The following is a 13113-nucleotide window of genomic DNA, read 5'->3' as shown; positions in this document are numbered from 1 at the left end:
CATTTCAACTCCCCCTTGCATTCCTTAGATGACATGTCCGTCCTGGCCCTCCTGCGATGCCACCCAAAGGTTGCAGGAATAACAACTCATATTCCGCTTGGGAACCCTGCAGCCCAATGGTATCAATGTGGATTTCACAAGCTTCAAAATCTCCCTTACCCCTACTGCATCCCAAAGCCAGCCCAACTCCTCCCCGCCTCCCTAACCTGTTCTTCTTCTCACCTATCCCCTCCTCCCACCTCAAGCCGTACCTCCATTTCCTACCTACTAACCTCATCCCACCCCCTTGATCTGTCCGTCCTCCCTGGACTGACCTATCCCCTCCCTACCTCCCCACCTATACTCTCCTCTCCACCTATCTTCTCCTCTGTCCATCTTCGCACCGCCTCCCCCTCTCCCCCTCCCCCTTTTCTGATGAAGGGTCTAGGCCCGAAACGAGTTTTTGTGCTCCTAAGATGCTGCTTGGCCTGCTGTGTTCATCCAGCTCTACACTTTGTTATCTAGGATAGTGGGACTTGCCTTTGAGAAGAAATTGAGGAGACTGAACCTGCGTACTCGGGAGTTTAGAAGAATGAGGCAATCTCACAAATCTACAAAATTATTAAAAGAGATAGAAAGATTACATACAGAGACGCCGTTTCCCCTGGCTGTGGGGTCTAGAACCAGAGAAGGTTGTCTCAGAATAAAAAGCAAATCGTTTAGGAGCGAGATGATTTTTAATTACTAATGATATCATGGGAGGAGTATAATTCAAGTATCTGGCATTATTGTAGATGCTAAGCCATGAGTAGGCATCGGGGTCTGAGACGGCTTATTCGTGCTTTATCTTGCTATGATAAAGCATACCATGAGCGGAGTGTAGGTGAGAAAGCAAGCTATCCTTTACTTAGAAAAGACTCCTGCTCTTATATGGAAGCCCATCGCTAATGTCAAGAAAGCTAACAGGTTATAGTTCAACACCAGCATCTCCACATCAGGAAAGCTAACGACAGGAATATTATCCGAATATGAGTCAGACCAGCCAGAATGCAGTTGTGTCGAGAGATAATAAAGGCACGGGTGAAGGTTTTAGCTGCAGATGACCAACTTCGTTCCTGCCTCAGCCTAATGTTCCAGCTAATTATGGATATACAAAGGTTGCCAATCTAGATCCAAGTTGCATAAAGAAATGGTAGCCATGATACAACAGTAACAAATTATTGTCAAACCTTTCTCGACTGTCTGGTTAAAATCTTTAAGGTTTGTGCCCCTTTTCATTGGGTAGGTGAGATAAGACAAGTCGAACCAAGCCAGCAGGGTGACATGACTAGAACATTTCCAATCGGCCAATGAGGGAATCGACTTCTTTGCAAGGAGACGGGAGCGATCCCACCCCCGCCCTCAATACCTTCGAGATGATGGGAACTGCAGATGCTGGAGATTCCAAGATAATAAAATGTGAGGCTGGACGAACACAGCAGGCCAAGCAGCGTCTCAGGAGCACAAAAGCTGACGTTTCGGGCCTAGACCCTTCATCAGAGAGGGGGATGGGGGGAGGGAACTGGAATAAATAGGGAGAGAGGGGGAGGCGGACCGAAGATGGAGAGTAAAGAAGATAGGTGGAGAGAGTGTAGGTGGGGAGGTAGGGAGGGGATAGGTCAGTCCAGGGAAGACGGACAGGTCAAGGAGGTGGGATGAGGTTAGTAGGTAGCGGGGGGTGCGGCTTGGGGTGGGAGGAAGGGATGGGTGAGAGGAAGAACCGGTTAGGGAGGCAGAGACAGGTTGGACTGGTTTTGGGATGCAATGGGTGGGGGGGAAGAGCTGGGCTGGTTGTGTGGTGCAGTGGGGGGAGGGGACGAACTGGGCTGGTTGAGGGATGCAGTCGGGGAAGGGGAGATTTTGAAGCTGGTGAAGTCCACATTGATACCATATGGCTGCAGGGTTCCCAGGCGGAATATGAGTTGCTGTTCCTGCAACCTTCGGGTGGCATCATTGTGGCAGTGCAGGAGGCCCATGATGGACATGTCATCAAGAGAATGGGAGGGGGAGTGGAAATGGTTTGCGACTGGGAGGTGCAGTTGTTTTTTGCGAACTGAGCGGAGGTGTTCTGCAAAGCGGTCCCCAAGCCTCCGCTTGGTTTCCCCAATGTAGAGGAAGCCGCACCGGGTACAGTGGATGCAGTATACCACATTGGCAGATGTGCAGGTGAACCTCTGCTTGATGTGGAATGTCATCTTGGGGCCTGGGATGGGGGTGAGGGAGGAGGTGTGGGGACAAGTGTGGCATTTCCTGCGGTTGCAGGGGAAGGTGCCGGGTGTGGTGGGGTTGGAGGGCAGTGTGGAGCGAACAAGGGAGTCACGGAGAGAGTGGTCTCTCCGGAAAGCAGACAGGGGAGGGGATGGAAAAATGTCTTGGGTGGTGGGGTCGGATTGTAAATGGCGGAAGTGTCGGAGGATAATGCGTTGTATCCAGAGGTTGGTAGGGTGGTGTGTGAGAACGAGGGGGATCCTCTTGAGGCGGTTGTGGCGGGGGCGGGGTGTGAGGGATGTGTCGCGGGAAATGTGGGAGACGCGGTCAAGGGCGTTCTCGATCACCGTGGGGGGAAAGTTGCGGTCCTTAAAGAACTTGGACATCTGGGATGTGCGGGAGTGGAATGTCTTGTCGTGGGAGCAGATGCGGCGGAGGCGGAGGAATTGGGAATAGGGGATGGAATTTTTGCAGGAGGGTGGGTGGGAGGAGGTGTATTCTAGGTAGCTGTGGGAGTCGGTGGGCTTGAAATGGACATCAGTTACAAGCTGGTTGCCTGAGATGGAGACTGAGAGGTCCAGGAAGGTGAGGGATGTGCTGGAGATGGCCCAGGTGAACTGAAGGTTGGGTTGGAAGGTGTTGGTGAAGTGGATGAACTGTTCGAGCTCCTCTGGGGAGCAAGAGGCGGCGCCGATACAGTCATCAATCCTCCACCGACACTCTCATCCGCCTAGCTGAACTCGTCCTCACACTCAACAACTTCTCTTTTGACTCCTCCCACTTCCTACAGACTAAGGGGGTGGCCATGGGCACCCGCATGGGCCCCAGCTATGCCTGCCTCTTTGTAGGTTACGTGGAACAGTCCCTCTTCCGCACCTACACAGGCCCCAAACCCCACCTCTTCCTCCGGTACATTGATGACTGTAACGGCGCCGCCTCTTGCTCCCCAGAGGAGCTCGAACAGTTCATCCACTTCACCAACACCTTCCAACCCAACCTTCAGCTCACCTGGGCCATCTCCAGCACATCCCTCACCTTCCTGGACCTCTCAGTCTCCAACTCAGGCAACCAGCTTGTAACTGATGTCCATTTCAAGCCCACCGACTCACACAGCTACCTAGAATACACCTCCTCCCACCCACCCTCCTGCAAAAATTCCATCCCCTATTCCCAATTCCTCCGCCTCCGCCGCATCTGCTCCCACGACAAGACATTCCACTCCCGCACATCCCAGATGTCCAAGTTCTTTAAGGACCGCAACTTTCCCCCCACGGTGATCGAGAACGCCCTTGACCGCGTCTCCCACATTTCCCGCGACACATCCCTCACACCCCGCCCCCGCCACAACCGCCCCAAGAGGATCCCCCTCGTTCTCACACACCACCCTACCAACCTCCGGATACAACGCATTATCCTCCGACACTTCTGCCATTTACAATCCGACCCCACCACCCAAGACAATTTTCCATCCCCTCCCCTGTCTGCTTTCCGGAGAGACCACTCTCTCCGTGACTCCCTTGTTCGCTCCACACTGCCCTCCAACCCCACCACACCCGGCACCTTCCCCTGCAACCGCAGGAAATGCCACACTTGTCCCCACACCTCCTCCCTCACCCCTATCCCAGGCACCAAGATGACATTCCACATCAAGCAGAGGTTCACCTGCACATCTGCCAATGTGGTATACTGCATCCACTGTACCCGGTGCGGCTTCCTCTACATTGGGGAAACCAAGCGGAGGCTTGGGGACTGCTTTGCAGAACACCTCCGCTCAGTTCGCAACAAACAACTGCACCTCCCAGTCGCAAACCATTTCCACTCCCCCTCCCATTCTCTAGATGACATGTCCATCATGGGCCTCCTGCAGTGCCACAATGATGCCACCCGAAGGTTGCAGGAACAGCAACTCATATTCCGCCTGGGAACCCTGCAGCCATATGGTATCAATGTGGACTTCACCAGCTTCAAAATCTCCCCTTCCCCCACCGCATCCCTAAATCAGCCCAGTTCGTCCCCTCCCCCCACTTCACCACACAACCAGCCCAGCTCTTCCCCCCCACCCACTGCATCCCAAAACCAGTCCAACCTGTCTCTGCCTCCCTAACCTGTTCTTCCTCTCACCCATCCCTTCCTCCCACCCCAAGCCGCACCCCCAGCTACCTACTAACCTCATCCCACCTCCTTGACCTGTCCGTCTTCCCTGGACTGACCTATCCCCTCCCTACCTCCCCACCTACACTCTCTCCACCTATCTTCTTTACTCTCCATCTTCGGTCCGCCTCCCCCTCTCTCCCTATTTATTCCAGTTCCCTCCCCCCATCCCCCTCTCTGATGAAGGGTCTAGGCCCGAAACGTCAGCTTTTGTGCTCCTGAGATGCTGCTTGGCCTGCTGTGTTCATCCAGCCTCACATTTTATTATCTCAATACCTTCGATGCGTGATTGCGTCATTGGGGCGTACGTGGCACGTCAGGAGACCGTATCCTGATTGGCGGTTGAAGCAAATTTGAAATCAGGCCGCGAAAACGTCTGGAGTAACGGAGCCGGAACCAGGTGGAGAGCGGCGGACAAAGCGGTAAGGGCTCCTGGGGGAAAATGGGTCGGGAATCTAGAGATTGTTTTTGCTCTCCCCTCTTGAGATCGGTGCCGTTCCCCCGATAGCGGGATGTTGTTGATTTTAAGTTGGGTGGGCGATGGTAGTCGGGCTCCTGGGCCCCGTGGAAAAGCGGGAAGTGTCGTTCGTCTCCTTCCAGGATCTCCGCGATCAGAGAAAAGGCGAGCCCTTTGTGGTGATCGAGATATGTGCTGGGCCCTCGAGTGTATTAAAAATGTCTGTATAGCACTAGGCCATTGGCTACTTGATAAAGCCAGGTATTTCTCTCGCCTTCCCCATCTGTAGAATGTCCTAAAGTGCTTCACAGTAAAGAATGAACGTTTTCAACCGTAATTACTGCTGTAGTATAGGAAACACTGCGGCTAAATTGCACACAGCAATCTCCCGCAAACAGAAATGTGGAAATGAACCCAGATAATTGTCTTTTGTTATGTTAGTTTGAGGTACAAATATTTGCCAGGACACCAGAGGACTTCCCAGTTCGGTCACAGAGTGCCTCAGGATCGTCATGCAACCAAGCTAATAAGAACTGCAGATGCTGGAGAATCTGAGATAACAAGGTGTAGAGCTGGATGAACACAGCAGGCCAAACAGCATCAGAGGAACAGGAAAACTGACGTTTTGAGCCTCGATCCTTCATCAGAAATGGGTCTAGGCCTGAAATGTCAGCTTTCCTGCTCCTAAGATGCTGCTTGACCTGCTGTGTTCATCCAGCTCTACACATTATTATGTTGCATCCACACCAGTTTAATGTCTCATCCAAAAGACAGCACTTCTCTGACAGTGCAGCACTGCATTGGGAGTACCAGTTTAGATCTTGGTATTCAATTCTCTGATGTGGGAATTGAAACCAAGAGTGCTACTAATTGTTTTGTTAATTGCAGTAATATAGCTGTCAACCTTGTGTGTTGATGGATCTGCAGGCAAGAAATGCTGACTGGGTTGAGAAATGGAAAGACTTTCTTTCCACCCAGAGAAAGTGTAATGTGTTAACTTTAATGTTATGTGGTTCACTCTTGTAGCTTCAATGAAGTAATTTCAATTCATAGCACTGATTTTTAACCCCCTCACTGCAATCCTGATGCTGTACATTTCTGGTCTTGCATAGAGTGCTCTGTGTACTTGAATGGGATGTAGTTAGATATCAGCATTTATTGCTTCAGCAATAGCTTTTTATAAAGTTTTTGTTCAATTTGAGTTGGAGAGGCGCAAGATTCAAAAACAGAAATTTTAGTACTTTGAAGTGAATGGTTTCCCCATCTGTTAATGCTATAAGTTGCAACACATTGTGTCGTTAGAACTTGGATTTTAAACACTTAATAGGTCTGCAATACTTAATGTGACTGCCTCATCAAATTTGAGGGTTGTTTAAGCAATCTCTTGCGAATGCAGTTATTTTTGGAACAAATATTATTGTCAAAAATCTCTGTGGAATGACTTCGAAATCAAGGAGCTGCTGCTGCAGCACTGTTTTTATATTGCTGGAGGCCTTTTGGCTGCGATATGTCACTGAGATTCTTCAGTTTGTTTTAGTTGCTTCATTTAAATTCCATGGAAATTTTAGTCCTTAAACTGTTATCAGTTATAATTGGACATGATTTAGTTTAATAAAGTATTGTTTTTGTCACTATTTGCATCAAGCTGTCTTTAACACTGACTGGTAAAATCATGACATGCTCAGAATTTCCACGAAGTAAATATTAATAGTAAATTTTGTGCTGTTGAGTGATTGTTGGCATTGTGCTACTGTGTTTCTTTAAAAACCCTTCAGCTCTTGTCTTTTGCTGTGAATTAATACTGAGCTGGGATTTTTGAAATTGAGCTGGTGACGAGCCTGATCTCCATCTTTGGGCTGATGGCCATTTTATGATTTTTGTTTTAAAGCATCATCGGTAGGTTTATTCCTGCAAACATGCACACGATACCTTTTTTGTGACTTTGAGCCAACTGTTCATTCCTAGCAGATATCGGTGTGGGCAGAACATTGACCCTCACCTGAAGTAACTGTAGGACTAAAATTGAGTTGGTTGAAAATTACATTTTGGAGTAATTTGAATCTTCTCCTGGTTTTTCTCCCCATACAAGTCCAGTGTGTGAATATTGCAAGACAATATTGCACCAAGAATCTTGGTTTAAAACAGAGATGTGTGGAAGCTGTCACTTGTAGTTCCCTTGCTTTTCTTATGCATTAATCTCTTTTATAGGAAAATGGAATCTGCCATGGTCACTCTACGCAACATGTTCGAGCAGTTGCTCAGACAGATGGAAGTACTGAATGAAGGAATTGAACCTCGTAAGCATTTTTAGCTTTGCTAATGTTGGGGTATGGCCATGATCAGTGATGTTATTCATCTAGATTTCTGTGAGATACTTTGAATTTTAGTTTTCAGTATATTTGTATAAAACTGGGAGATAGGATACCAAAGCTGGCTTGGTGAGCTGTAAAACTGCATCATGAAGCTTTGCAGATCAACCAAAATATTTGGACTACCAAAGTAATTCATTAATTTTCAAGCACAAAGATTCAATTGTTTGTATTTCTGCCAGTACAATATGCTGACTCTTTTTGACTTTACCCAATGGGACTAAGAGAACCACTGACTTTGTATTAAATTATATTAAATATTAATAATTTGTCTGCCTGTGATTCCACTGTGCTTTGTATATTGATTCAATAGTTAATGTATGTGCATTTTCACTCACTGTTGAGCTTTTGTGTTGAATCTATTATCTTCTCTATACCTCCCATCACCACCCCCCCCCCCACATCATGTATATGTTCTGCCTCAAGCTGATCTCTCATTTTTCAATGTGTCAGTTTTGTAAGCATTTCAATCTCATTCCGCTTTGTCTCAGTATCAATTATAATCCACACTGCTCAAGTTTCTCCCCCTCAAATTTCTTGAGTCCTGGTGGTTTGAGTGGATCTGTTCACTATGTGCTACTTTGTGTCTAACCATTAATACCGGTGAACAAGTCTGACATGAAGAATAGCCCTTTTTAAAGCAGCTAGACCTGGGAAACTTGAAGAGAGAGCAGCAGAATTTGAAGTATAAACTCAATTTGGAAATTAGTCACTCTGGGTGTCACCCAAGCTAAAAGGGCCAGGGAATTGACCACACATAGATCTGGACAATGATTTACATACTCCAGATTCAGAAGAGCCTTCAGATCTAAGAGTCTTATTTTTTTTTTGTCCAAGTGATCCTTTTGGGAAGAAAATGACACAATTTTAAAACAAAACTGATAACATAATTTTACATCAATGTAGCAATTTCACTTCAGCAAACCTTGCATCAATACATCATAGGGAGATGTTGCTTTGATCAGCACTTTTTAAAATTTATATCTGCACTTTTCTCTTTCCTTGCAGAATTTATTCAGTTCGCCAAAAACTTTGAAGAATGTAGGAAAAAATGGCAAAAGACTGAATTGGAGCTTTCCCGTGCTACAGAGTGCCTAACAAAAGCTGAGACTGAGCGAAGTGCACTCGATGTCAAATTGAAGCATGCTCGTAACCAAGTTGATGTAGAAATGAAGCGTCGGCAGAAAGCAGAAACAGAGTGTGAAAGACTGGTATGTCTGATCTTAAAACTTCATTCTAAACCTGTGCTAAAAGCAGACTGGCTTATTCCTCTCTATATGCGAAGTTGACCTGTAGATTAAGTAACCACCTTGTAATATTAAAGGACCTTTCCTCCTTAACCAAATTACAACTTCTGCTTGATTTCTATTTGTTTTTCCCACATCCCACCCCTCACTGTGATTTGACAACTTTTTTTACAAGCAGACTAATCTTTTGCAGATCAAAAACTACTTCTCTTTTTACTCACTGATGACCAATGTGCCCACCTTGAGCATTCATGGCCAAATTGTGATGAACCACCGGCACAGAAATAGATGGAATCTCCACTAAATTCTCCAAACGCCTCTTGAAATTGCAAATAGTTTGTTGCCAGATGAACATGTGCAGGCTGAATATTACTTGATCATGATTTACTTGTAGGTGAACTGATCTATAGAAACAAAGACTTAGCAACGTACTAAGACAAATAACACAAGCTGAAAGAAGAATGCAACTAAGAATAATTCCACAAAGGCTTAATTTATCCTTTTACAGCAAACTCCTTGGCAAATTCTTTGGTTGCATAGTTGTCTTCTGTAACATGAATAGTGCAAATTCCAATTCCCCCACAATCTATTGGGTTTGTGCAGGTTGGGAATTGTTTCAGCAAATCCAACTATTTTTTTGGATAAAGGATATTTTCAGATTTTGGATCGCCTATAGTTTGTTCAAGCCCTTTGGGAAAACTGTTTACTTAACACAATCCAACCCAAAAGCTAGCTTTTATTTTTCCAAAGGTCCAAAACAATCCTGTAGAGTTGCTGAATTTGGCAGTTTTTTTTTCTGCAGTGCTCAAACTTGGCATGTCCAGAGATCCATTTGGGTCTGTTTCTCCAAAAGACTTTATGATTTTTAGGTCTTTTTGGTTTTCAGACATATGGATAATGGATACCTTACCTGTACTTACTTACTTTCGTATTAAAACCATTTCATTTGATGTAAATATTGGTTGACTTTTTTTTTAAATCCAAACTCTCTGTCATTGGAATTTAGTTTTCTTTGTCTGTTTGATTCCTTTTCTCTGCCCCACGCAATTGGTAGTGCGCTGTCTTCTGTGTCAAAAGATTCTGTGTTGAAGTTCCCACTGTAAGGCTAGTGTTAACATGCAGTACAAACAGTGCCATATTGTCAACTGAGAGGTGTTTCCTTGTGTTTGGAACATTTTAAGAGATCTATCTGCCTGGATCTTCAATTTATTTTCTGTGCTGTCATTCCAAGAAGACCACAAGAATTTAACACTTGATGTTCGCTTCTCTCCCCCCCCCCCCCCCCCCCCACCAAGTTAATAGGTCACTGATTGCATTTACTGTACGCAAAGTAGCTGCTGCATTTAACCAAGTAAGAAGTGATTGAACTTCACAAATAATGTTGCAACTGATCAATTTCAAGGCACCCCTGAAGATCTGATGATGTACTTGACTAAATGCAAGTTCTCTTTCTAATTTTCCTAATGGTTTAATAACAAGAGAGAAGAGCCAGGTGCATCTGGACACAACACAATAACAGCTCAACCTGTCTCCTGCTTTGTAATAAAACTGTAATAAATGTGGTCAATCTGAAGGTAAGTTGCAGCACAAGTGGTACTGGCATACGATGGGGCCTTCATTAATAAAGTCAATTAACTGTAAAAAGAAGAATACTGGAAAAAGAAAGTTCAGATCAGGTAGCATTTTATATAAGGCCTCTCTTGCTCTGGAGGCTTTGTTCTCACCATGCCTTTCTACAAATGATTCATTGTTCAGTAACAGAAACGTTCAAAAGTAATGAAATGAATTTTTTACTGCATCCAGGCTATTTTACTAATGTGTAACATAGATTTGGATATACTCTGAGATAGCAGCATACAGAGAAACACCACTTCCCTCTAATATACTCCTATGTTCTGGGCTCAAATACCGAGACCATGCCCATTGGAAAATGCCTCTAAATATGGTAGAAGAGCTGACAGATCTGGGGAAATGCTTGTATAAATCATAGTGTACACAGATTAATGAAGCCATAAAATAGCAAGCAAAATACTGGGCTTCATTTCTGGATGGGAAGAATGTTGAGTAAAACTTGTACAAAACCTTGTGGTTCACACCAAGTTCTGAGTAATTTTGGCCTCCATATAATGAAAATGTTAGAGGTGCTGGAGAAGGAATGATTTTACTGTGATGATATCAGAACCGAGGGTTTGGTTTGAATAGGCCTGGGATCCCTGTCTCAGAAAATGAAGGGGTGCCCTGTAGATACTTCCATTTACAGGGGTGACCAGAACAAGAGACCATATCTAAGAGCTGGGCACAAATAAATTTCACCAGGGAATTCTGGGGGACTTTCTTTTTAAACCAAAGGAATAGTGAAAATGGAGAACTCCACTCTTGAGTAGCTGAAGTGAATAATATAGGTGCACCTTTTGAAGTGAGGAAGAAAGGAATAGATGGGGCCGAGTTGGATAAAGAGTGTGTGGGGGCTAAAGTTCATCGCCAAGCCCCCCCCACCATCCTGACCGCAAACTATATTGTTGCTCCTTCAGTGTTGCTGGGTCAAAGTCTGGCACTCCCTCCCTACTGGCATTATGGGCTCAGCTACACTGCATAGACTAACATGGTTCAAAAAGGCAGCTTATCAGTACCAGGGACAATTATAGGTGGGCAATAAATCTTGGCGTAGCCCAAGTTGTTCACATCCCATGATAAAAGAAATAAAGATGAGTGCCATAGACTGGGCATATCTGTGCTGTAAATCTTATGTATTGTCAAAGGGAAGAGGGGTGGGAAATAAAGAAAGTAAAATGCCAGTAAAGCTCAAATTTAAGTGTGTTTCCACTACTAAAGGTGTGTGGCCCTAAAGAATCAAATGGGCATTGTGCTGCATTGTTGCTGAACTTATTTTGATTGACTTACAGTTCGTGTTTAAATTCATGACTGCCAGTTGGTGAATTTGTAGATCAACGTCAATTTTTATTCAGTGAAACAAAAGTAAAACTGAGGTAGAACTGCACCTGCGGACTTTACTCTTGCACCAGGTAGTCCTGATTTTTTTTTTCCCTTAAAGCAACCTGTTGTGGTATGTTATGACACAGCTGGGGCAGGTGGGACTTGAACCCAGCCATTCTGGCCCACATATATGAATGCTACCACTGCCAGAAAATCACTTTCTCGAGTCATCACTTGTTAAATTTCCTCCAGCTGTAACCATGTACTTAAACTCGATTTTATAAAACTTGAATATTAGCCCATCGTGTTTTCGCTAACTTGAAGTATTATATATGTACTTCAGTCTTAAATTAAGTATTCCAGATCAGTATTGCAATCCGAGATTCTCTCTTCTCTTCCCCAATTTCATGAAGCTGCAGGCAAAGGAAAAAATGTTGCTTAGAGAAGTTGACTTGGTACACACCCAGTTTGAGATTGTGAAATCCAATGAGGCTCCAAAGAACTGAGTTTTTAAAAGTCAAAGGTTGCCATCAAATTGCTTGCTTGTTCTCAATGGAATGAAGGACACTGCCACTTTTGATGGAGAGTTGCAACTCTTCTTGAAGAAGGCACACTAACGGAGAAGGAATGACCCTTTATGGGAAGATGGCAGAGGTTCCAAATCTAGTGAGGAAGATCACACTTTGCTTTTCATGTCTGGCTGCAAATAAAGCATTTTAAAGTAAAATTATCAATTTGATCTCATTTCTAAAGTGGGACAACCTAAGTTGGGACCTCACATGCTCTCTGAGTTACCAGTCAATGCACTATACAACACTATTTCACTTTGGTAGTTGCTCATAATTGTACTTGAGGCACAAAGCTCTCTTTCTTTTTACTGCAGGAGATAGCAAAATGTAATTGAGGTGTCCCGTAATAAGGTGGCACTTGGAGCTGTACAACGATCCTAATTGTAGAGGGTTAACTGGTTATGAATGCATCTATACACTGTTAGATGAAGCTGGTTCTGTGCTGCAAGATGGCAGAATTCTAAAGACTTCATGAGTAGTGGTTACTGGTATTCAGGTTTGCGCTTTGGAGCCACCTAAGCATCAATAGAGAGCAAACCTTTTCTCATCACAAAGACCATCAAAGAAATAGAAAATGTTGGTATCTACATGCACACAGGAACCCTGTTACCTCAGGAAAACTGTTCCCATCTACATAAGCTATAATATAGACCTTTGCAGGCACAGTACTTAGCACTTCTTTCCTTGTGTATACATGCATTGCCTGCTAACTGGTCCAGAAGATAACCCACAATAACTAAACTTCATGAATGAAGGTATGGGGAAGTTGGGGTAAATACTAGAAAATCACAAATGAAGGATCACTTTGAAAGACAATATAGGCTGTACCAAAGTGGAGCTCAAATGTTTCCATTAAAACTGACCTTTTCAAGCGTTCTACTCCAGCAGGAGAACTTTCTGATTTTTTTTTTTAAAAGGATGAGGTTTGTACTATGGAGACTTTAAATATGTGAAATTCAGCAATAGAATGCTTCTTGTAAATATTTTCTTAGCCTGCTCATTATTACGCACTTCAGGATCGGTTGAGACTTGAGCACAGGCATCCTGGCTCAGAGGTAGGGGCACTGCCATTGTGCCACAAGAGGGGCCTCAATGATTCTTTATAATATAGCTTCATATAATTTGCACTGATCCACCAGTGAAATTGAATGGGTGTCTGT

At 44.7% G+C, this 13113-nt stretch overlaps 1 protein-coding gene across 2 annotated transcripts in view; it reads left to right on the top strand.

Moving 5' to 3' along the window:
• Positions 1-4683: 4683 nt before the first annotated feature.
• racgap1 (Rac GTPase activating protein 1) overlaps positions 4684-13113 on the top strand; it is a 28261-nt gene continuing 19831 nt past the window's right edge. The window contains exons 1-3 of one of the 2 annotated variants that reach the window (XM_048523651.2): positions 4684-4799; positions 7043-7131; positions 8212-8414. In XM_048523651.2, the coding sequence (XP_048379608.1) occupies positions 7047-7131; positions 8212-8414 (288 nt within the window). In that variant the 5' untranslated portion in view covers positions 4684-4799; positions 7043-7046. Of the gene's footprint in view, positions 4800-4878; positions 5096-7042; positions 7132-8211; positions 8415-13113 lie in introns of those variants that run through there. The other variant, XM_048523650.2, reaches the window with a different exon arrangement.

Source organism: Stegostoma tigrinum, chromosome X (assembly GCF_030684315.1).
Source record: "Stegostoma tigrinum isolate sSteTig4 chromosome X, sSteTig4.hap1, whole genome shotgun sequence".
In the NCBI taxonomy this organism is placed as follows: domain Eukaryota; kingdom Metazoa; phylum Chordata; class Chondrichthyes; order Orectolobiformes; family Stegostomatidae; genus Stegostoma; species Stegostoma tigrinum.
The sequence above is the reverse complement of the archived record's forward strand: the minus strand, read 5'-3'. Positions and strand labels throughout refer to the sequence as shown.